Raw genomic sequence first — 25,445 nt, forward strand, 5'->3', positions numbered from 1 at the left:
GGTAATATGAGGACTCAAAAGACTAGGAAAAAAAAAAGAAACCTTTATTTACAACCATGGAGCCCCACAGGAGTACACAAAACACAGTGTGCACACGTGAATGAACCTGCAAGCCAACACCTGCGGGTAGCGCCTCATTGACCTATCCGCACCACCATCACTGTGACGTTGTCCGCTGAGCCCCGCTGCACCGCCTTGTTGGCCAGCCTGTTACAGGCAGCTTCGTAGCGGGCATCTATAGCAGGCTTCCCTTCCCGGGTCTGGATCTTCTCATCCTACCAGATGAGAAAGGGGCCTGAGTGAGCAGGGGCTCTGTCTGCTCCCTGTCATCCTCCTGAGACTGCTCTGTGCCTATCAGGGTTCAGGGCAAAGTGACCAGTGAGTCCCCCAGGCAGAGCTCATGTTGAATAAGGAACACAAGGGCTGCCCCTGACACGGACGTAGGGCCTTGGGACTTCTGCTTCTCTAGAAATGGAGGTGCAGCTGGGATAACTGGCACACCCTTGTGAAATTGCTCACCTCCAGGCAGGACAAGATGAAGTTCACGGCTTCTTCTGGGGTAAAGACCTTGAAGAGCCCATCACAGGCCAGTAAAATGAACCTACAACACCAGGAAGAAACATAAGTGGGTTTTAGCAGCCAACTACTTACAAACAATTGGAGGTGGACGTGGTACATCAAGAGTGGAGCTGCCGTTCTCTGTCCATGACCAACACCTGATGCTAGGTGCCGCTCTTCTGTAGAAGCACTGTCACCTGCAGCACCAGGTACGAGGTGTACACACTGGGATTAACCAAGTATGTGAAGCCAAGGGTGAGCTCACCTGAGGGACGTCCTGGGTGTGACCTTCACACTAGAAGGCCCAAGATCTCAAAGAGGGCCACCCCACTGTTTCGTTGTGAAGCAGCACACTCTCCCTTCCAGGACCCCTTCCTCAAGAGCAGTCTCTGAGCGCCCCTGGGCTCAGCAAGGCAGTGCTCACTCCCCTGGCACTGCTTGGGTCGCCACCGTGCTCTGCTGCTGTACTGTCCAGTCTGTTTTCCTCTTCTGACTGGACATTCACATATCCCGTATTTTCTGAGCTCCTGGTCTGTGCTAAGGACACCTTCCAGCGTCCTGAGAGTCAGCCTGGAACCATCACCCATGCACACCCATGATAAAGGGAAGCTGCGACAGCAACGCAGGGCTGGGGAGGCAGACGGGCCTGGCCTAGTCTGAGGCAGAGAGGGGGCTGCTGGAAACACACCCCAAGGCCTAGGGTGGTCACAGCATGGCACACAAAGGCAGGCGTGGGCAACGGGAGAGGCTGTGAGGAGTGAGGCAGTGTGTGCTCTTCCTCTGCAGCCCTGAGGTGGGACCCGGGCTGTGCCTACGAAGACTGTTGGGTTGCAGTGGCTCCCCTCCCTAGGGTCACGCTTGTGGGCTCAGTCTGGGGGTCCCATTTTCCTGTGCTCCTCTCCATTCCTTCCTGCTGGCATACTGCAGCCTCTCCATCATGCCAGGCTCCTTGGCTCTGGAATCCAATTTTTCTTTTTTCCCCCGAACCTTTTTTTTTTTACTTAAAAATTTATTTATTGTAATTTGTTATACATGACCGCAGAATGCATTACAATTCTTATTACACATACAGAACACAATTTTCACTTCTCTGGTTGTACACAAAGTAGAGTCACACCATTCGTGTCTTCATACATACACTTAGGTAATGATGACCATCTCATTCCACTCTCTTTCCTATTGCCTTGACAACTACTTGAGAGGTTCCCTCAGGGGCACCTGCCTTGTCTGCAGGCCCTCCAATGGGAGGCGCCCAATTTGGTAGTGTTTCTCAATCGATCCTGGTTCTGCTTAAAAACGTCCCATGATTCTCCACCAACTATGAACCAAAATTCAAATACCTCAGTGGAACTGAGGGCCCTAGGCAGTCTATTCTGAATCCTCAGCACTGCTTTACTTCCAGCCCTCCCGTCCTCCAAATCCCCACTGTCATGGCCAGCACCTGCCTGGCTAGGCTTCCACACTGCCACTTGAATGCCCTGTGTGTGCTGCTGTCCTCCACTGCCAAAGCCTCCCAGAGCACCCCACAGGCCCATGACACACTGTGTGCAACTGCCCGCTGTGGACCCCTCTCTCTCTTTAGGCCTAGCACAGTGTCTGAGACCTTGCCAGTCACTCATACCCTTCCCCCAGCAAAGGCTGGATACAAATTGGAAGGAGTCCGGGAGGCCCAGCCCCACATGCACACCTGTGCCTGCAGGGCAGTTTACCTGTCGTTGGGGGTCAACTGGCAGCGTCTGATGTCAGGCACGGAGGTAACCCCGCAGCGCTTGTACTGCCCGTCCCCAATGGAGCGGGACACCTCCAGCACACCCAAAACACGTCCATCCCTAAGACAAGAGAGACATTTTCAGACTCCTTCTGAGAATCTGATCCTAAAAGCAGAATACAGAAAACTACGGACTATGGAATCCACATTATAGTACTGACACTTTTTTTTTTTAACTATTTATTTTTATGTGGTGTGAGGATCGAACCCAGTGCCTCACATGTGCTAGGCGAGCGCTCTACCACTGAGTCACAATCCCAGCCCAAGTACTGACACTTCTTGATCTCAACTAACATGCAGTTCTCTGGGTCATTAACATCTGAGGTCCTAAGCTGAGCCCAGATCAGACCCCTGTCGCAGCTCATGGTGCTGTGCCTGACCTCCTAGGAGCTTGACAGTGGTCAATACCACAGTGCCAGGCCTCCCAAGTCACCAACGAGCTCTGGAGAACTGTGTGTGTGAACATGCAGCAAACTCTTCCTGGGCTCAGCCACTGTCTCTTGGAAGCAGAACTCAGCCTGGCCCTGGCCCTGGCCCTGGCCCTCTCTGTGTCCGTCACCCCTGCCCAGTGGCTCACAGCCCGATCATCCATACCAAAGCCAAGACTTCCGCTGGCAATCTCCTGGGATACCAAAAAAAAAAAAAAAAAAAACAAAGCCAGAGGAACCCGAGTGAGCAGGACCCACAGCTGAGAGTGCAGGTGCAGCGGGGTTAGGGTTCAAGAACTGTGAGAGGCCAACCAAGTGCTTCTGCAACTGAGTGACAAGGTGCCTGGTGTGGCCTCCCCCATCACAAACCCATCCTGTGCAATGACCTCTGCAATACAGGCTCCTGGAGGACCCAACCTCTGCCAGCTTCTGTGCAGCACAGCTCAGTGCACAGCACCAAGGCCCATCTAAGGAAGCTGAGCCTGCGGCGGCTGCCACCTCTCCTGCCCACCTGCTGCAGTGGTACACTCCTGAAGTGCTGCCGCCACGGCAGAGAGCAACGACAGATGAGCTATGGCTCCAGAGAAGCCTGTGCACCCAGGAAACACTAGGAGGGACCCGCAGCCAGCACCCACTATAATCCCCTGCGTGGGATGCGATATGCAAATGCCAGGCCACCCCACAGAGATAGGTCAGTACTTCCCCAGGCGGAGACTGCACTGTGCCTGGGGAAGCCCACACCCTTTATGCTTTATGAACTTGTGATCAAGCTCAAGACCACTGCTGACTAGCTTTGTCAAGATCCAGCCAAACAGGCCACAGGGGTCCTAGTCACCAGCAGCTTCTTCCTTCTCACTGAGACCATGACACAAACCACATGTGTCGGTTCCCAGGATGCCTGTGCCGTTCAGGGAAGTTAAGTTTCATAGCAGGTCCTCCCCCAGGAGCTGCTGAAAATTCATTCTTCCTCCAGGACTGCAAGGCTTAGGGGAGTGGCTTCCAAGTCTCACCTACCACGTCATGCCTGTCCGTTGGTGCCCGCCCTCCTTAGGAGACCTGTTCTGAGACATGTCTCCTGCCCTTACACACTTCTAACTTTTGCTTCAAGTGGCTTCCTTTCTGTTTCCCACCTGCCAACCAGCCAGAGAAGCCTCTTCCTATTAGGTGAGGGGCTGCTCAACAGCCCTTGGATCTTAGCTGAGCCTGCTGGACTCGGTTCCAGTTCTTTCTTCATAACCAAAGAGGAGACTTCTACTCCTTGTGGGCTTCAGACTAACTAGGCTAAGGAAAGTGGAGACAGCTCAGGTCCTCTACGTGGGTGCAAATGTAGGGACACAAGCAGTCTCAACGCAGCCTATCTGTGACTGACGAGTGCAAAGCACTGGGAGGTGACAGCTGCACTTCCTCACCATCCAAGGAATGGCAGACGCCCAAAACCAGGGTTAACACGACCAGTGCCACAGAGACCATGAGGTCTCCACTTCAGGCCTATTTCTCTCATCTTTCCCAAGATAGGTCTCACTAAGTTGCCCACACAGGACTTGAACTTGGGGACCTCCTGCCTCAGCCTCCTGAGCTGGGATCAAGTAGTGTGCCACCAAACCTGGCTCCAGCATCGTCTCTTCAATCAGGAAAGATCAGAACTTGCCTGGATTCTAGGCACATGGTACTGACAATAACCTGTCCTGATGCCTTCCTTGTGAGATGAAAACCACTGTCTTCACTGTCTCAAAACTCCCTGCTGCATAACTACCTTCAGTGTGAGGAAGTAGGAGAACGAAGAACATAGGCACAGGTTTTGCTTACTTTTGTAGTAAACACCAGGAAAAAACGGGAAATAGAGTGAAGGGAACAGAGACCAAAGCATGACATTCTTGAACTTGTCTTTTCATTCAGTGTAGATTGTGAACCAGGAAATGAAAACTTTTTATTTTGGGGGCCTTTTCCCCCTTGTTAATGGAAAATTGAAACCCCTGTGCACTGCGGGTGGGAAGGTGTGTGTGGTGTTGAGGATGGAACCCAGGATCTTGTGCATGCAGGTGAGGAAAAAAAGGAAATCTTTTCCTTATTTTTTTTGGTACTGGGGATTGAACTCAGGGGAACTCAGCCACTGAGCCACATCCCCTACCCTATTTTTATATTTTATTTAGAGACTGGGTCACTGAGTTGCTTATTGCCTCGCCCTTGCTGAGCTTGGCCTTGAACTCATGATCTTCCTGTCTGAGCTGCCCAAGCTGCTGGGAATACAGGTGCGTGCCACCATGCCCCACTCTTTTATTACTATGGTAAAATACATATCATATGAAGTTGATCATAGTAACCACTTTTAAGTGCAGTCTGATAGAAGTACACTCACACTGTCCTCAACATCACCACACCCACCTCTAGAACTTCCTCAGTCTTCCTAAACTGAACCTCATCTCCATTAAGCACTAGCTTCTGCACCTCTCCAGCCCAATACTCCCATTCTGCCATCTCTGGAGTGGACCCCAAGCACCCTGATGGAATCACAGTGCTTGTCCCTATGACTGGTTTGCTTCACTCAGTGCAGTGTCTTCAAGCTCATCCATGCCGCGTGGCTGGCACACCATTCCTTCCTGTACACTGTGTTTTGCTTATCTGTTCACTGGTCCCCAGACACATGGACTGCTTCCCCTTTCTACTGTGAACGATGCTGTGAACACAGTGTACAAATACCTGATTGAGTCTCTGCTTGTAATTCCTTGGGGTACTTGCCTAGATGCAAAGTTGCTAGATCCTGTGGTGACTCTCCTTAGTTGCTAAGGAAGTGTACACTCTTTTCCACAGTGGCTGCACCACCTTTCACCCCTGGGTGGAGTTGCTCACCTGCATGCACAAGATCCTGGGTTCCATCCTCAGTACCACACATACCTTCCCACCCGCAGTGCACAGAGGTTCCAATTTTCCATTAACAAGGGGGAAAAGGCCCCCAAAATAAAAACAAACTGAAATTAATGATCATAATAACCAAATAACAAAACCACAGTGAATGTTGACTTCACTTTGTAGGCAGAGTTCTGACAGCTCCTCTGCAGTCAAAGTCATTCCCAGGACAAGAGAACAGCAGGGATGCTGAAACCTCATAACAGTGGTAACTTCCATACTATGATTCTGAAGTTGTTTTGACAAATAAATATACTAGTATTAGGAACCAAGATTTTCAGCATAAAAGAGCAAGCTGTAAATATTAAAGAAGTTAAGAGAAAAGCCTACCTTGTTACATTTGAGTAAGAAACAGCAATGTAAGCTCCTAATTTTATTTATTCTGTTTTTTTTGGTTCTGGTGCTGGGATTGAACCCAGGGCCTTGTGCATGCAAGGCAAGCACTCTACCAACTAAGCTATGTCCCCAGCCTCTTAAACTCCTCATTTTAAACGTGTTGCTTCCTAGCTCTGCCAGTCCTTAAACAGACTCAAGACTTAAGTGACACTACCCAGAAATGTGGACCTTGGTTCTTAAAAAACTAAAGTCAATGTGTGAAGAGGACTTGGAGCCCCTGAAGGAGCTTCCACTGTGGTGCTCGGGTAAAGCAGGAGAAAGCACCACTTAACACACAGAACTAAGCACGGGCATCAGCACACAGTGATCCACAAGGTGAGGGAGGTGTGAGACGCAGAGGGACAGGCAAGACACTCACCCTGACTGCAGTCACTGTCTCACTCTGAAAACTGTTAACAAGGACAGAATTAACCACTCACCCCACTCTTTTTTCCCCATGTACTATAATTTCTTTCTTTCTTGTACCCCACCCTTTAGAAGACACTGTATGACCTCCTACTGATGAGGGAGAGCGCCTTTCCTTATAAGACGTGTGCCGACAAAGTGGAAGAGTCACAGGACAGGGTCACCTCTGCTATCTAATGAAACACAGACCCACACAGGGGTCCCCAAGGACAGCTAAAACTGAAAGGCCCACAGGAAAGAGAACAGTACCCCCAGACCTCCTGCTGCTCACGCATGGGAACTTGGAGCCTTAGAACTGGCTATCAGCACGTAGCCAGGTGTGGGACATGGCCTCACTGGAGAATAGCATATGCCCAGCAAAGGAAGGGGCTGTTGTGTACAGAGCACCCCCATAAGATGCCTTTGCTAAAAACACTCAATTTGAACCTAAAGGCTTTATATCTAACTTCCAGAAAAAATCCAGAAATGACACAAAAATGAAACAAGCAGGTTCAGAACACAGGTGACTCCCCCCACATAGCTGCTGTCCTGGACCAGCGTGGTCCAAGTCCTAGCAGGAAGCCAAAGCAGTTAGGACATCTAGAGAGGTCTGCATACAGAGAGGATTCAGACAGACAAGATGACCAAAGGGAGTGCTACTGTCTTAGGTGTGACCCGGTCAGTGATTATGTCCAGAATATCCATACACAAGGGTTTCAGGGTGTTAAATCATTACATCTACAACTATCTTTCAACAGTTCAGCCTGGCACACAGACAAACACAACCAAAACCAAATGCTAACTGCTGAATCCAAGTGGTAAAGTCTTGTTCAGCATGGAAAGGCCGGGTGGGTGGCAGGCGAACAGGTCATAGAGCTCCACTGCTTGGAGACAGAGCTATTGCCTGGCTCTGGCCTCTCACCCCACTTCTCTAAAATGAGGGGCTCACTCAAGCCCATGCTATCAATGTACTGCTAAGGTGTCTGAACATCTGTGCTGAATTAAATGGGATGGAAAACAGGAAGCTCCTCTTCACAACTGGCTTTACATTCTGCCCCAGGACTGTTAATATCAAAATCTTTTTAAGAAGCTAGCAAAAAGAATAGAAGTCATACGAAAGTGCAGAGGAGGAGGTGAGGACACCAATGTTAGGGTCACAGCCTCAGGCGTTAACTTCCACAGCAGGCACTAGGAGAGCAGTGGTGGTGGCAAACAGCAATGTTGAAGCCTAAAACCAGGACTGTGACCCCATCATAGCTCCCGAAAATTGCAGAGATGGTGGCCACAATTCCCCCTCACAGCCCAGCAGGCTGAACACGCCGCAGGAGCTCCCACCCCCTCCAAGGGCCCTCAGCACTGGCCACACTCAGCCGGAGCAGCGCAGGCTTCCTGAGCCAAGAGAGAGAAAACTGCATTCAGAGACAAACTGCTCCCGGCTACACTGACAGGATTACTTCTTTCTTGCCTACAACAGAAAGCAAATGTGACGTCAATGCATAACACAGGGTCCTTTAAGTGGCGTTCTTTTAGCGCACAGTGCAGACTATAAAGCCCTCTTCTGGCCTCCTGGAAGGGATGACAGACGAGAAACCATCAGATACATGGTCTTCAGTGATTTAGGGTTGAAAAGAATTGCTTAAGACAGAGCCAGATAACATGTAGTACTCTGTGCCTGAGAATTTGTTCCCAGCAACCCAGAGACAGCAGCTCTGACGATGGCGGCTGTGTGAAGACGGCAATGGGTGGGTTTTTGTTTTTGAGATGGGTCACACTATGTTACCCAGGGTGGTCTCAACCTCCTGAACTTAAAACCATCCTCCTGCCTTTAGCTTCCCAGGTAGCCAGCACTACAGGTGCTGGTTCCACACTGGCCCTGCCTTGGAATTCTCCTATCTTAACCACTTAAGATGTTCTTTCTGGAGAACTCACCTAAAACTGTTAATTTACTCAATATAACAAATAGTTTTTAAGTATTTAAAACATATTTCCCAGGCAGAGAGAGAATGCTGCAGATAATGACCATCACTCTGTCCCTTTGCAAGTGTAGGGAGACATGTTTTCTATGCACTCTGCTTCCCCTGGACACGTGAAATCCCACAGCAGTCATCCACGTGCTCCCCAGGGGCAGCCGAGAGAAGGTCTCGTCATGGTGGAGGACCATGATGTGGAAAGGCCCCCGCCAAGGTCTGGCAGCTCTTGTGCAACCAGTGGCCTGCTCTCGCTAGCACTCAGATCCCTGCTTACCTGACGTTGCCTCCAGCCTTCTGTATTCTCATCCGCTCTTCATACTGGGTTGGGTTATGCTCTTTGCTGAGGCTTAAGGCTGCATGTCTTTGACTTTCCTCGTTATAACGACACAGGATTGCCTGCGAAGATGGAGATTATGAGAGAATCTAGAGTTACCAGTGGAAGAGGAAGGTCAACAATCGCATTTCACTTTCATCTACCAGCTGCCAAACAGAAGTTCAGGGAATCAAGCATCCACAAATTGTCAAACAGAAAAGTCACAGAACTGCAGGCTGAACTTAGGGGCACTGCACCACTGAGTCACATCCCCAGGCCTTTTCTTTATTTTTAAATTTTGAGATTGGGTTTCACCAAGTTGACCATGCTGACTCTGCTGCTTTAACCTCCTGAGTATCTGGGATTCCTGGGGGGTGCCACAACGCCTGGCCCTTTCCCAGCCAGCCCCTGCACTCCTTCGGTTGTCACAGGGTAGCCCTGCCACACTCAAGCAGCCTCTTCATGGGGGAAGCAAAGCAGTCAGGGTGAGCAGCATCCAGCTTTGGTTTCAGCTCTGGTGCAAACTTTGCTGGATGACCACAGCTGAATGCTCACTGTGGACACTTGTCACCAACACAGAAGAGAAGCACTGTTACCAAAGGTAGGCTGTCAACAGTATTGAGGCCACAATCAAAGTCCATGTTCTCTTGCTTCATTACAGAGGGTGCTGCTAAGGCTTGGAGCAGAGGTAACAGAGCTAGGATTTGAACTGGGTTTTTTTGTACCATTGAATCCAAGGATGCTTAACCACTGAGCCACACCCCCAGCCCTTTTTATTTTATTTTTTGGGACAGGGTCTTGCTAAGTACTGTGCCTGGCTTTGAACTTGCGATCCTCCTGCCTCATCAGCCTCCTGAGCTGCTGGGATTATAGGTATGCACCACCATGCCCAGCTCAAAAAAAAAAAAAAAAAAAAAAAAAATTGGGGGCTGCTTTTCCTTCTGTTATTTGGAGTCAACTGATACAAATATGAGCATGCTAGAGAGCCAGTCTAGCAAAGGGGCACAGAACATTCCCACCAGGCAGGGACTTCCATGTTCCCTGTGGCACCCCACTGATAAATAACCAGCTCAGAAGTACCAGGACATGGATATGAAGCGGGTGCCTGCGTGTCAGTCTGTGACAACTGAAGAAGTGCAGGGGCTGGCTGGCAAAGGGGCAATGAACTTGCACACAGGCTGTGCATGGCAGCTGCTGTCCCAGTGACGTGGGAGGCTGAGGCAGCGAATCCCAAGTTCAAGGCCAGCCCAGGCAACTTCGGGAGAACCTCGTAGAGGTTCGTAGCTCATTGGTAGATGGCTTGCCTATCACAAGCGAAGCCCTGGCTTCAATCCCCAGTACTGTAAAACAAACTAAACACCAGATCCTGATGGAGAAGGGAGGGACTGCAGCCAGCCCTCAGAGCCCTGCATCCATCCCACAACTTCACCTCACTGGCTTCTCTCCCTCACCAGGCAGACTGGGACTGTGCCTGAACGGAGCCTCACCTGGTACTTCTTTAACTACAACTTCAAGTTATTCCAAAATCACAAGGACTTTAGAGATGCAGGGGTTAATGCTTTCGTTCATTACCATCTGAGGTCAGAAAAATGTTTAAGGATTTGCGAACAGATGAAATTCTGAACCACGGTATCAGAGTGCGCTGTCTGCATGCACACCCACAGGAGGTGGGTGGGAGGGAGGGGAGGAAGGGCAGTGTAAAGGCAAAACTGCTGTGAGGCACAAGTCATCCCAAGGAACAGACTGCCTTGACTTTAGCTGCTGGTCCCCTCCCAGGAGTCACACTGTGGCAGAGCCTGCTGCAGCAACCCCACCAGAAGGTCTGACCCAGCCACTGCCACTTAAAAAAAAAAAAAAAAAAAATTATTTTGTAGTTATAGTTGGATATCTTTATTTATTTTCATGTGGTGCTGGGGATCAAACCCAGGGCCTCACATGTGCTAGGTGAGTGCTCTACCCCTGAGCCACAATCCCAGCCTGCCACTGCCACTTTGACCTCACTTAGCCAGTGCTCGCTGAGGGCCCCCATAAGATGTGGGTGGCTCAGAGCCACATACCCGACTATCTCCGAGGTTGGCAATGTACAGGATGTTGTCTACGGCCAGGACACACGTGGCAGTGGACCCGTCCTTCCAGGCAGGCTTCCTGGAGAAACATCAGAAATGCCGTCACCACCACAGGCAAGCACCCAGAGGTCAAGTTCCAGAGAAGGAGGAGAAGTTGCTCAGACTCTAAAGCGAGCATTTTCATGATGCTGCATGGTTTGAACAGGGTTAGTGGCCCCCGAATGCCACATCAAAGGCTTGAGCCAGGATGACACCACTGGGGGTACAGTGATCTTTGCAAGGTAGGCCAGTACGTTGCTGCAAGCATTCACTTGAGGGTACTGTCAAAGCATGCCCTTGAAGAGGCTGTGGGACCCTGCTGTTGCTCCTCGTCTTTGCTTCCTGGTCCAAGATGTCAGCACTGATTCTGACATGTTCCTACCCTGATGTGCTGCTCTGGCCAGAGGACCAATCCAAGGGGCCACTCTATCTTGGATTTGAAGTCCAGAACCGTGAGCTAAAATAAAACTCTCTACTTCATAAGAAGCCTGGGTCAGGCATCTCATTATGGGATGCAAAGCCGACTAACCCATTGCTTTTTTATTGTTTCCAAGTTTATCTAGTGGTTGTAAGGGTTTACTTGGTGCTGGGCACTTTTTGGACATGAGCACTAGTATTAATCTGTATCAGAAGGTCTGACGCACGTTCAGGAAAACAGTGCCCCATTCTTCTGCACAGAGTTATACTTACTGGCTCGAAGCCTGTTTAAGGAACTCCTCGTCGGTATGCTTGAAAGTGTCCAAAAGGCATCTCTTCACGGTCTTCTCCACACTGATCACATCTCCTATTACAGATGGTCCAAGAAAGCAACAACCTCTCAAGGTGTGAAGCCTGCCTCCCCTTTGCTGACGTCCTCCCATAACAAAGAGCCACCTCCACATCCTCACCTATGGAACAGTGCCCGCCACATGTGCTCGCCAGTTCCCCAGGTGAAGGCAGGTGAGACACTCGACACCCTCAAAGTTCAAGACACAAGGAGCACAACCGCTCCCGGGGGTGGCCTCAGCGCCCCCACTTGCCTTCAACCCACTTTTTAAAAAATTTTTAAATTTTTAATTGTACAAAGATTTGAAAAACTGTGCTCTATATGTGTAATAAGAATTGCAGTGACGTGTATTTAAAAAAAAATAAAATCAATTAAATAATTAAAAAAATTTTTAGTTGTAGATAAGACACAACACTTTCATTTTGTTTTGAGTTTTTTAATGTGTTGCTGGGGATCAAACCCAGTGCCTCATGAGTGGTAGGCAAGAGTTCTACCACTGAGCCACAACCCCAGCCCTTTTTAAAATATTTTTTAGTTGTCAATGGACTTTTACTTTTTTATTTATTTAAATGTTGTACTGAGAATCAAACCCAGTGCCTCACACATGCTAGGCAAGCGCTCTACCACTGAACCACAACTCCAGCCCCCACACTCTTAATTTTAAAAGCCATTAACCACTTTCTGCCAAAGCAAACCAGCACACCGACTACCCAACAGACAGCAAAACCAAAATAAACACTGATTTATTTTTTCATCTCACCTTTAGGAAATTTCCTGATTAAGTTCTGATGCAAATTCTGTGCAGCAAATTTTGAGGCTCGAATTCCTCCATGTCCATCAAAAACAGCAAAATACGAAACCCGAGTGCTGGAAGAACAAACCGAGTATCAGAGGGGTTCTCACTGCAGAGATGGCACCTCCTCAGTGAAACTCCACATCTGGTCTCCAACAGTGAGCACAGAGACAAGGAAGCTGGGCAACCCAGAGGAATGAGGCGAAAACAGTACCCAAGACAGGCATTTAAGTAACTCATGGCATTTTAGTTAAATGTTAAAAACCCACACTTGCTTAAAAAAAATCAAAATCTGTTAACTGATGAAATTGACAATGAAATTAAAACTCACAACTCCTTTCCTATTTAACTTGGACTTGTTTTTCTCTTTTCTTTTTCTTTGGTACTAGGCATCAAACCCAGGGCCACACACGTTAGGCACCCACTCCTGTTTAAGGAGGTTTGGTTTTAAACATTAACGCATAAAGCATTACTAATCCACTGATCCAATAGTCAAACATGTCTGTGAGAGCTGGGAAGAGTCAGGTGTGAGGCCAGCCTGGGCAGCTGAGCAAGACTATCTCCAAATAAAAATAAAAAGCACAATGGAATATTACTCAGCAATAAAAGAGAATAAAAACATGGCATTGCAGGTAAATGGACGGAGTAATGCTGAGTGAAGTTAGCCAATCCCAAAAAAACAAATGCTGAATGTTTTCTCTGATATAAGGAGGCTGATTCATATTGAGATAGGGAACAGGAGCATGGGAGGAATAGATGAACTCTAGATAGGGCAGAGGGGTTGGAGGGGAAGGGTGGGGGCATGGGGTTATTAATGATGGTGGAATGTGAGAATCATTATTATCCAAAGTACAGGTATGAAGACACGAATTGGTGTGAATATACTGTATACAACCAGAGATATGAAAAATTGTGCTCTATATGTGTAATTAAGAACTGTAATGCACTCCCCTGTCATATATTAAAAAAAAAGGGCTGGGGACTGGGGATATAGCTCAGTTTATAGAGTGCTTGTCTCGCACGCACAAGGCCCTGGGTTCAATCCCCAGCACCACACACACACAAAAAAAAATTGCTGGGGATGCAACTCAGTGATAGTGCATCCCTGGTTTCAATCCCAGTGAAGGTCTGGGGAGAACTGAGGGAAATTCCAGAACTATTATTAAAAAAATTTAATATCTAACTTTAAAAGCATAATACTAGTATTATTCCTTCTTCCCTTTCAAGTTTTACCAAAACCCCACACATGTGGAACACAAGAAATTAAGAAAACCGTCAGAGAGAGAACAAAAATGCTGTGAGAAAGCCGCCTGCCTGTGCAGCCACTCTTCTCTCCATGTCTGGGGTTCCATTTCTGCTCAGGGACATGAGCCATGAGAGACTAGCCTGTCTGGCTCATAGCTAGGGGCTGCTGCCATGCAGCTGGTGTCTCTGGGCGGCAGGGCTACAAGATCTGCTTGCTGCCCCCAGGTCTTCCTTCCTGGGGAAGGGAGTGGGATCCCACAGGCCCCACTGGTGCAATCCTGGCATGCTCCCAAGCACACCATGGCCTAGGCGAGCAGCGGTAGTGAGCATGCACCTGGCCTGCCCCCGTGACAGCCGCCTGCAGCAAACGTCCCCCCATCTTCACCACCAAGCACAGTGTGTGTTGATGGCCATCTGGTGTTAGTCAAAGTATGAAGTGCACACATCATGTAATTCTGGATTATGGAAATTGCACACGTAACATACATAGTTGTGATTATTCAATACACCATTATATGTGTAGTGAAACGTTGTTAATGCCCCTTATCTCCAGACTTCTGGTTGCTGAGAGCTTATCAGAAGGCTTCCCTTCAGTTTTCACAGCTGCAGGAAGTCTCATTGTCTTTCTTCTCCTCAAGGTCATGGTCTTTCTGGGTCCTGGTTATCTGTACTGCCTCTCCCTGATCCTATTCAATTAGAAATTAGTGGCTCCCAACTCTGTCCTCCAGGATGCAGAATAAAAATATTCTGCCAGGCCTCTGACGGAGCATCCCTGAGCAGTGGAGCTCTGTGTGCTGGGACCACAGCCGGGGCCCTGGAGGCAGTGGTGACCAACGGGGGTGTCTGGCAGGCTACAGCAGTGAGGCTAGCCTTAGGCATTTAGATTTTTCTTTTTTTATAGTAGGGAAGGTTCAGCCATCACTGGGGTATTTAAGAATCCCAGGACATCAGAGTGAAAATATCAGTTGTCAGTGTTTGCTTTAACATCTGAAAAAGGTTCCTGTTCTACGTCACTTCAGACCATTGGGTGCTGTGGGTGAGGCGACACGCTCCTCTGCCATGGCCCCCTAGGAAGCTGTCTTTCTGTTGAATACTGTACCTTCGCTCGCTCTATGCTTTAGTGTAGTTATAAATGATGAATTCAGTTTCTGAAATTAAACTTTTTATTTGTGGTTAAAAAAAAAAATATTCTGCCAGAGCTGCTCAGCTTCTGGTAAGAGCAACATACCCTGCAGTCCATAACATGGGAGTCACTTCCCACTCAGCGGCACCTGGCTGTAGCCCTGTGATGTTGCAGCCTGGGCAGCTGAGGGCTGGCCTGTGCCTATAAGATGTTCATCAGCATCCTGGCCTCTATGAGGCCAGTAGCACCCCCTCCCCCAACCCTGACAACAAAAATGTCCCCAGACACTGAGAAATGCCCCTGGGGGACAAAAAATAACCCCAGCTAAGAAGCACTGATATAGAAGCAAGCAATCCAAACTGCACGTCTGAAAGAAACTGGATACAGTCCACAATGTCAGGCAGAACAGAGGAGAGCTTCACATGAGCAGGCTTGCTGGAACACAGCACTCACATGAGGGAGGATGGGGGCCTACACTCGTCAGTGATGTCATTCAGGATGACGTGCGCGTCCTGCATCTCCTCCCTCTCACCCTTCCGCTCGGCCACATAGCCTTTGAGACCAAAGATCACCGAAGAGGCTGGGGAAGAGAACAAAAAGCCAATACAAAACTGTGCCCTGCCCTCTGGAAGCCCCCATCCCAGAGCAATGAGAGAAGGCTCAGCAGCTTTACTCAGCAGTGCCCTAAAGACACAAACAAGCCAATGACGGTCCTCAAGACTGCTCCCAGCTGCAAGTCTTAACCACAACCAGAGCACTGTTGGCTAGGCTGGGCTGAGAGGTTGCACGTGGGGCAGGAGCAGGGACAGGGGTGGGGAGATGGTCAGCAAGCACAGACACACTCTGCCTAAGGAGGTCAGAGAGCGAGCAGCAGGAGGTCAAGGGAGGTACTGTTATACTGCAGAGATGGAACTGCACCAGAGAAAGGGATCCTACGCAAATCCAGTCTTGTGATAATTTAATGAGGACATAAAAACTCCCAGTTTGGGAAAACTGTAGAGTACACCTCAAATACCTTGAAAATATGTATCCAAGTGAGGCTGGTCAAGAATGTCAATGAGTGATAAGATCGCTGCTTTTGCTTCAAGGAGGACACAAGGAGAAACAAGGCTTCCAGAGGCACAGAATCTGGTTACCTTAAAGGCTAGGCTGGTTTAAGCTCACATGTGCCACCTGGCGCCAGGTAACTAATAAACTGGCACTGAGAAAAGCTGTCCTCTGGGAAGCTACAGGCTGAGTTGAGGCCATGGGCTCACATTGGCCTCTCCATGTGCGCTCCCACAACTTTGACTGAGGACTTTTGTGCCAAGGACAGAGCAGGACAGGAAATGAAAGCCCACAGCTACTTCCCATTAGTCTATGCTAAGTAACAGCTGTAAACAAAGACTGGGGCGTCAGCAGGAGCCCGAGTGGCCAACACACTAACCATCCCAGCAGAAGAGGAAAGCAGGGAACCAGTGCTCCTTACTCCTGAGGAGCAGATGTTCCCCTGGGACCTAAGGCAGGGTCCCAGGAGAAAGCAAGGTCCTCCTGGAAGCTGTCCACAGAGGGAGACCCACCCACTCCTCAAGTGCACAGGCAGAAGGAAGTATTCTAACTAGAAAGCCGAGATGGGTTTTGCTCTGGGCTAGTTTAAAAGATGAAGTCTAATACATTTGTTTTCAAACTGTCTGAAAACCTTTACAAACTTTCTTTTCCACAAGCTCTTCATTGCCATTCTCCTCCTCAGAAGTTTTCCTTTTTGCTCCTTTTCCTTCATTCTTTATGGTCTGGGAGATTGACACAGCAAGAGAACCTGGAAATAAAGCAAAAGTCAAGACAGAAACACAGCTGTAGACCATCAGAAAAAGTCACCTGCAGACGAGGCTCCACCCCACCCTAGAGACAGAATGCTCTCTCCAGCAAGGACAGTCAGAAGTAGTTAGGCCCAGGACCTCGAGGAGCTGGGGTGCACAGGCGGTGCTGTGGACCTACAATGGAGAACACCAAGCGATATCCAGGCCCCAAATCATCCTGGCCCTGAAAGAGGCTGTACAAGAGACTTCTTGGTAGCAAAAATGCACATATTCTTGGCCTATAGCATACACATGTTTTATATCCACAGATCCATACTGATAAATAGGGACTTTGCAAAACCTGTAAACACATTGCCACATCCAGAATCAGCTCACAGAGTAACATGCCCCAGACCCTCGCTACAAGATAAAAGTCTGCTTTTCCCATTTGAGGGGGACGAACCTGAGCTTGAAGCCACACCTAATGGCCCCTGCAGTGCTTGTGTGCTGAAAATGAGGGACACCTAGGTTCAGAGACATGTCCCTTTAGGTCAGTACTTAACCTTCAAGCCTAGGTTTCCTCATCTGCTACATGGCTGAGAACCCTGTCCCCTCAGAGGGCTGTTTGAAAGTCAATGAGGACAAAGTACATGAGCCTGCTATACCAAATGTCCAACACATGAAAGTGCTATCCAAGTAAATGGTCTGCTTTAGGTCTGAAGGTATGCAGCCATTCATTCAGCATATGCTTTACCAGATAACTGAATCCTGAAGAAAAATAAAAAGATCCTTAGCTGGGTATGGTGGTGCACACCTATAATCCCAGCTACTTAGGAGGCTGAGGCAGAAGGATCACAACTTTGAAGCCACCTTTAGTAACTTAGTGAGACTCTATGTGTCAAAATAAAAATTAAAAAGGACTGGGGATGTAGCTCAGTGGCACAGTGCTTGCCTAGCATGTGTGAGGCCCCAGGTCCCACCCCCAGCACCACAAAAAAGAAACAGATCCTTTATGGGGTGTATTTCATGGCCTAGTACTTGGTCAATTTTCATAAATGGTTCTCTGCTGCTTCAGAAGAATGTGTGGTCTTCTCAAGAAATCCAAAATATTTGATGCAAGATTCTCTCTCCAAAAAATCAGGCTTGTTAATGGTGGTGGTTAAATCCAGTAATAGTTTATTTACTTACTAATTTGTTGTCTTTTATTAATTTACTAGTTCGTGGTCTTCTGCACTATGAACAACTAAGAGACAGCCGAGTTGACTCTTCCCTTCTACTTAACAGGGACAAAAAAGAAACATTGCTGCGAGGGGGACCACACAACAGTGCAAACAGACCCGACACATGTGGGTCTGGCAAGAACATAGGCAAACCAGAGTAACAGACTACAAAAAATGTGTAAAAGGTTAACAACTAAGTTAAGAGTAAACTGTTAGCTCCAACAGGCCGAGCCCCAATAAGTTAGTCCCCACAGTGATGCAGCACTGAAGCACCTAGTTTCTGCTCCACGTGAGGGTGCTGTGCATTCTACCACACCTGGGCTACACTGCGATGCCACACCCTCCCAAACCCCAGTCACGCCTACACAGGACATCACCCTTACCTGACTCGCCACTGCCGGCAGGTGGGAGATCATCAAAGAGCAAAGGTCCCCCTGGTCCTGAAACACAGCAAAACACCCAGTGAGCTCACAAAGTGGACAGGCTTGAGTTTCAGAATCCATCCCACCAGGACACTATGTAGGTACTGGAATAAACTCAAAGCTCTTGTGTCAATCCAGTGGCCACTCACTGCAACAAGTAACATCTTGAACCTATTTTAAAGTCCTATCATTGCAAAGGAAATAAAAATTCTGCCTTAAAACGTTGAACTTTTTTCAACTAGTAGAATAAGCACTCAAATGACCCAGAGGAAACTGCAACATTTTTACGCAGTACTTCTCAGGGCTAGCGACTAGCAGATTTTTCTGCCTTACCTGATGCCATGGATTCAAAACTTAAGACAGTCCAACACCTAAAACATCTGTGTGTTGAAAATGGGGGAAAGGGAGAAAGATTGAGACAACTACAATCCCAGGATGAGTAGAGACGTTGACACACACCTGGGAGAGCCTGAAGACTGTACCTGAGTCAGTACTGCTGGCCGGAGGGAGGTCCTCAAAAAGTAGGGATCCTTTCTGAGCTTCCTTCCCTGAAACACAGAACACCTGTTTAGAGCAGAGGACAGTCATCCAGGATGGACTTTCAAAGGGGACAGCAATGTGCTCTCCCCCACTTTGAGACAAGTTCAAATTCCTCCTTTCTGTTTGACAAACTTATTTTAAAAAATACTTCCTGGACACTTGTTTAACATAGAGCTTTGTTTCCAGCAGTGACAGTCAACATAAAAGCAGTGAATGATGCCCCAGGGGCACTTTAAGGCCACTAGGTATTTGGGGAAAACAAGGTTTTTCCCCCTGATAATTTCATTACTAAAAGCATCAAGTACTTAAAACACCTTCTCTAAAGAAGAATCTTGGGAAGAAAAAAAAACTGATTTTAGACCAAAACAAGAAGAACTTCAGAAATAGTAAGCTTTCAAAGGCTCCATGTGTTAATAGCCTATCACAACAAGACTGCAACAGAAGAAAATCCCTGCAACTTGGGGCCAGCAGCCCCAACACAGTCTCCGAGTCGATACACATTTACAGAGAAGCCTAGACATTTTAGACAGTGGAAGACAACTGGCCTCAGGAGAAAGCCAGCAAAATGTTTTATCTTAATTTACACTCCAAAAGTATGTCCTAAATTTTCATGTCCCACTATCCCTGTCTACATAAAAGTCAACTGCCACTGCTTTCTCTCCAGCTTTTCTCCAAAATTCTATTTAAGCTATTACGTATATGAACTAGCACATGAAAACATGGGGGAAACAGAGGGCATAAGATGGAAGAAGAGCAGTCCCCCTATCCTCAGCCTCACCTTCTGGTTTCAATTAACTGAGGTCAAACACAGTCCATAAGGATTAAATGAGAAATTACAGAAGTAAACAATTTCTGTTTTTAATTGTGTACCATTCCGAGTAGAAGAATGGAATCTTAGGCCACCCTACTCTTTCCTACCAGAGTTATGACTCATCCCTTTATCCAGTGTCTCCATGATCTATATGCTACCTGCCTATGAGTTACTTAGTCATGATTGTCACATAGTAGCCATCCTGGTTATCAAATAAATGACTGCTGCAGTATCACACTGCTTGTGTTCAAGTAACCCTAATTTTACTTAATAATGTCTCCAAAGCACAAAGTTTTATTACAATATATTGTTATAATTGTTCTATTTTATTTTAACTTGTTGTTAATCTCTTACTGTGCCTAACTTATAAATTCAACTGTATTGTAGATACATATTATAGGGAAAAACAACGTACACAGTTCAGGACCACCTGAGGTTTTAAGCATCAACAGGGGCTCTTGGAACACACTCCCTAGATAAGAGGGATCTTCAGTACAGCACACTGACCTCCTATGAAGTTTGAGATGCAGACCAAACACACAGGGTTTGTCTTGCTTCTTGATCTTCAGAGATGAATTATAAAAACACACTCATTTAAAACTGATTCACTCTAAGTTTGTATTCAAGATTTTCATCATATTATCTTTTTGCCTCCAAATAGAAATCAACTGAGTGTCAATTCTTTTTTTTTTTTTTTTTTTAAGAGAGAGAGAGAGAGAGAGAATTTTTTAATATTTATTTTTCAGTTCTTGGCAGACACAACATCTTTGTTTGTATGTGGTACTGAGGATCAAACCCGGGCCGCATGCATGCCAGGCGAGTGCGCTACCGCTTGAGCCACATCCCCAGCCCCGTGTCAATTCTTTTTAAAAAACAAAAATTTCAAGTAAAATTCTCTGAACTCCAAGGAAGGAAAATTCTCAAGGGGTCTTTAGGTTATAAGTATCAAACGCATGGATTCAAACCCATGCTCTTCATGAGGTGCACTTCATGCCAGGACCTTTGTAGGGATTGTACAAAGATCCTCTCATCTTACCCCTGCATCGATCCAAAATTATAACCTGGAGGCTCTACAAAATCTTTTGTATCATCAAGATAGTCAAACCAGCTGGGCAGGTGGTACATGCCTGTAATCCCAGAAGCTCAGGAGGCTGAGGCAGGAGAATTTTGAGTTCAAAGCCAGCCTCAGCAACTCAGGGAGGCTATAAGCAACTCAGTGAGACCCTGTCTCTGAATAAAATATAAAAAAGGGCTGGGGATGTGGCCCAGTGGTTAAGCACCCCTGGGTTCAATTCCAAGTACCAAAAATAAACAAACAAATAAAATAAAAATGATCAAACCAGAAGTTAGTATCTGGACTATTTAAAAGAAAGAAAGAAGATCTGTTACAGATATATAAAGGGAACTTCTGATTAGTCAAAATCTTACATTCTATTTTGGATACACAGATTTGGGGAATGCTATCATTGGACAAAATGTGACCTCGTCCCAAAACTTTGAAAGAGCACCCCCAGATCTGAATATAACAACCCTAATAAAGAATGAAACAAAACTGAAAATGTTTTTCATTATAATTAATCTCACCTAATTTTTTGTTACTGACTTTCTGATGCTAAGTCTACTGGAAGTTATATGAGACTGCTGTGCAAAGCTACTCTAGGGTTGGTCATATTCAGTTAGTTAAAGGTTGCTATATACAAAAAGAGATCTTTTAAAATTTGCCTAAATTGTGTTTTTTCTCTTTATATATCTGAATTTTCTTTCCAACTACAAAAAGCAACATAGGTGTGTTTCCTAAATACCACAGAGGCACTACCAAAGGGGGAGGGAAAGGTGGGGAGTAAGGGTCTGGCTCTTGGGCTGGGGGATGTGGCTCAAGCGGTAGCGCGCTCCCCTGGCATGCGTGCGGCCCGGGTTCGATCCTCAGCACCACATACCAACAAAGATGTTGTGTCCGCCGAGAACTAAAAAATGAATATTGAAGAATTCTCTCTCTCTCTCTCTCTCCTCTCTCACTCTCTCTTTAAAAAAAAAAAAAAAAAAAAAAAAAGGGTCTGGCTCCACCACAATCCCAGCCACAGCAACGCCTCAGAGCTCACTCCCACTCCTCTGTGCTCCACCCCACATCGATCACTCAGGTACCCATCAGGGAATGCCCAGAAACCAGCACACCTGTGTCTAACTCACTCTGACAGCTGCGTGCTATTCCACATGGGAAGTAGCTGTATTCATTTGTCAAGTTCCCTTACTGATGGGCATTCAGGCCATTTTCTAGTTCTTCACATGACAAATGATGCCATGACAGTGCCAATAACATGATACATGCCTGCTGTCCCAACTACTTGGGAGGCTGAGGCAGGAGGACCACAAGTTTTAGGCCAGTCTGAACAATATAGTGAGACCATGCCTCAAAAATTTTAAAATAGGGGTGAGGATGCAACTCAGTGGTAGGGTTCTTGAACAGCATGTGATAGGCACTGGGTTCAATTCCCAGTACGGGGGGAGGGGGGGAAGCCACACAATCTTACACATATAAACTTACTTAATCTAGTCAAAGGGTATGAGGGAATTGAACCAAGGGGTGCTCTATCATTGAGCTATATTCCCAAACCCTTTTTATTTTGAGACAGGGTCTCACTAAGTTGCTGAACCTAGCCTCGAACCTGTGATCCTTTTGCCTCAGCCTCCTGAGTCACTGAAATTATAGGCATGTGCCACCATGCCTGGCTGAGTAGTTTAAATTTGACAGCCACCAAAGTGAATCCCCAAACAAGATGCAGTAAGTTCCACTCCCAGAATACATTTTATGAGAAAGGCCATTTACTAACACCTGCATGAGTGCTACCAATTTTTGCTAAGCTGTGGGTGGAGAAATATACCATATCGTGATGTGACCTCTCCTTCCTCAGTGCCCAGAGAAACAGCACTCTTATAGGAACAGGACATGTCCTCTGACTATTTTCGTAATGGGATATCTTTGTCTTCTTTAACTCCTTTTCTTCTTAATCCTTTCACTTATTGAGTATATTGATTTTGTAATGTACACTATAGTTATTTCCTTGAGTTTGCCTTTTGCCTTTGTGGTATATTCTGTCCTGCAAAAATTTTAACTTTCTGTCAAATTCATTTTATTTTTTTATAACTTGAATTTTTTCCCTGCAGTTTTATAATTAATCTGTTTTATTCTAATATCTTCACTTTTTTTAAAAAAAATTAGTTTTTAGTTATATGGAGACAATATCTTTATTCTATTTTTATATGGTGCTGAGAATCGAACCCAGTGCCTCATGCATGCTAGACGAGCACTCTACCTCTAAGCCACAACCCCAGTCCTAATATTTTCACCTTTATATTGATATATCCAATTGTTTTAAAGAAGTATTTTTAAGATGGTCTGCCAAGCAAATACTTCGTCCTCCACAGATGACCCTCAGTTTTGTTTTGGGTGCTGGGGATGGAACCCAGGGCCTCAGCATGCTAAACATGTACTCTACCACTGAGCTACACCTCTAGCCTGACCATCAGTTTCAAACTTGCTGGTGTAACAACAAAGTCAACCTCCATTCCTATAAAACTGAAACTGAGTTATTACCAAAACAATTTTAAGTCAACATTTTTATGAGTATGGCACAGAAAAATTCCATTTCTGTTTCACATAAATATCTTTCTGTTAGGTAACAGATCAAGTTTTAAAAAACTTAATTTAATGAGCAATCAAAACCTCTTAAGGGCAGGGATGAAAACTATTAATTTAGTACATTATCTGAAAACATTTAGTGCACTCTTTCTACATTCTTTCTCAAGATCATTAAAACTTAAATTTTGTAGTAGAAACATTAGAAGCGATGCTGAAAACAAAACCAAAAATCAAAAGAACACAACACACTTGGTGTGACCTGAGCAGTGTATAACATTCTACCTTTGGACACTTAATGCTTTTACAAAAGCCATTTAAGATTGCTCCCCCAGCTTTAAGCAGCTGAGGTTAATAGCTCATGTGACAATGGCTAACATCTGCAAAGCACTTTCCGCTCCATCCTGCACCATGAGTGCCACACACTTTTACCTACACGATGACAGAAGTTGTCACTCCTGAGCTAGGGCTGTAGCTCAGTGGTACAGCGCTTGCCTAGCATGCATGAAGCATTAGATTTGATTTTCAGCACCACATATAAATAAATAAAATAAAGGTCCATCAACAACTAACATAAAAAAAAATAATGAAGGTGTCACCCCCTTTTATAGATGCAGGAACAGCCGTAGAAAGCATAGGGTTAGTAAGTGAAGAGTGGGATTTGAAACCAGTCTGGTTACACCTCCCAAACATTACTTCTGGGGACTGTGAAAATCACCAGGTTTTTCACATTGCCTGCATCATCCACATATCAGGTGTCAGGTCATGAAACAGTACAGCCTCATCCTTCACCCACATTAGCAGTCAATATGATTTACTGAAACAAATTGTGATTTGCAATTAATTTATTTTAAAAAACAAGTATTTTTCCAAGAATGTGAAATCTGATTCTGTTCTCAAATGATTTTTTTTTTAAGGTCAAATCTCATCTTTAGGTTTTTAACCATCAAGATTACTGGGTTCCAATTCTGTCACTCACTTTAAAACTTATCCCCTAGCTTCCTACAACCTAGGAATTCTGAAAGTATGACTTCTTGGTTTTAAAGCTATTTGTAAAAACAGTCACAGAGTCTGTGACGGCGACAGTGTCCTGGCAGAAGGGACTACTTCACTAATGCACTCCCAGGGGAGGAGGCTGAAACACCTGCAGCCCCTCTGCCACCTTGTCAGCAAGGTCTGGAAGCAGAATTTGGGAAAGAAAAAAAAAAAAATCAGTGGCAGGATGCGCCCTCCTCCTATAACAGGCTGCTAAGTGACAACTTGTAAGACTTCGAGTGGTCAGGTTTTGTCACATCATGGGGCCTTCCTCTGAGAGCAGACCCAAACTAATTTCGGGTAAAAAGTAGTAGAGACTAAAAAAGGTCCCAGCTTGACAGCCACACCTATGCATCTGACTGCCCCAAACACATTCGGATACAAATCACGCTCCACCGACGGCAAGGGCCTGCCTGCCTGCCAGAAGCCGGTTTGCCCTCCACTGTAACTGCAGCTGTCCCAAGAAGAGACGCCCAGCCCGGTCCGCAGCCGCAGGGACAGTCCTTCAGACTCCACTGCATCTTCGGGACGGCCGGCCGGAAGGACAGTGCCATTACCAGGTGCGACAGCAGACAACTTCTCGCAGCGCGGCGAGGAGCCGGACCCAGGCCCGCCGGCCGCCCCGGGCACGCTCCGCCCCGCAGGCCGCCGGTCCGCCCCCGCCCCCTCGCTCGCCCCCGCAGCCACTCGCGTTCAACGACAGCCACCTGCGCGCGGGACGCAGCTCTGAGCACCTGGGTCCGCGGTCCGCGAGCCGGCGCCCCGGGCGCAGGAGGCCAGGCCCGCACGCCCACCGGCTCCGCAGAGGAGCTCGAGCCGGGCTCGGGTAACAAAGGCGCGAACCTCCGCACCCTCAGCCCCGGCGCGTGGGCGCGGGTGCTGCGGCTCGGGCCGGCGCGTCCGCCGCGCCACACCGGCCCGGGCAGCTGCGGCCGTCGCGCCGGGGCAGCAGGCCGGGTGGCCAGGCGCGGCCTCCGCCGCCAGGACCAGCGGCGCCGTCCCTTCTGCGCAGCGAAGATGGCGCAGGCGCGCCGGCCGCTCCGCGGGGTCGACAGTCAGGGCAGGCCGTGCAGCCCGCCTCGGCCGCCGCCGCCCTCCCGCGCCGCGCCGCTTACCGGCAGCCGGGCGCGGCGAGCGCTCGGGCTCGGGCAGGTCCCCGAAGAGGTCCATGGCGGAGGCTGGCAGCGGCGGACGCGCAGCCCGAGCAGCGGCCGCGCTCCACACCCCGGCGGCGGCGGCGCCGTCAGTCACCCGG

At 47.5% G+C, this 25,445-nt stretch overlaps 1 protein-coding gene across 2 annotated transcripts; it reads right to left on the bottom strand.

The window, feature by feature from the left end:
* Window positions 1-49: 49 nt before the first annotated feature.
* On the bottom strand, window positions 50-25,445 carry Ilkap (ILK associated serine/threonine phosphatase). 2 transcript variants are annotated; one of them, XM_026396041.2, is made up of 12 exons: window positions 25,306-25,445; window positions 18,653-18,718; window positions 18,132-18,188; window positions 16,432-16,548; window positions 15,207-15,333; window positions 12,353-12,459; window positions 11,517-11,610; window positions 10,779-10,866; window positions 8,683-8,804; window positions 2,268-2,387; window positions 520-601; window positions 50-275 (listed from the first exon to the last, which is right to left on the bottom strand). In XM_026396041.2, exons 1-12 carry the CDS (start codon window positions 25,358-25,360, stop codon window positions 135-137), a joined length of 1,176 nt encoding a protein of 391 aa, XP_026251826.1. In that variant the 5' UTR covers window positions 25,361-25,445; the 3' UTR covers window positions 50-134. The 2 variants fall into 2 exon arrangements, with proteins under 2 accessions (XP_026251826.1, XP_077655891.1); XM_077799765.1 differs by lacking the exons at window positions 18,653-18,718; window positions 25,306-25,445 and adding an exon at window positions 18,504-18,550.

Source organism: Urocitellus parryii, chromosome 1 (assembly GCF_045843805.1).
Source record: "Urocitellus parryii isolate mUroPar1 chromosome 1, mUroPar1.hap1, whole genome shotgun sequence".
NCBI classification, from domain to species: Eukaryota; Metazoa; Chordata; class Mammalia; order Rodentia; family Sciuridae; genus Urocitellus; species Urocitellus parryii.

What these genes read in the sequence shown, in the direction of transcription:
- Ilkap (XM_026396041.2), bottom strand. Translation starts at nt 25,360, where the DNA reads ATGGACCTCTTCGGGGACCTGCCCGAGCCCGAGCGCTCGCCGCGCCCG. An exon ending in CTTAAACAGGCTTCGAGCCA is followed by an intron (nt 10,867 to 11,516) that starts GTAAGTATAACT and finishes ATGTTTCTCCAG; the next exon opens with GAAGCCTGCCTGGAAGGACG. An exon ending in CCAACCTCGGAGATAGTCGG is followed by an intron (nt 8,805 to 10,778) that starts GTATGTGGCTCT and finishes CCATCTTCGCAG; the next exon opens with GCAATCCTGTGTCGTTATAA.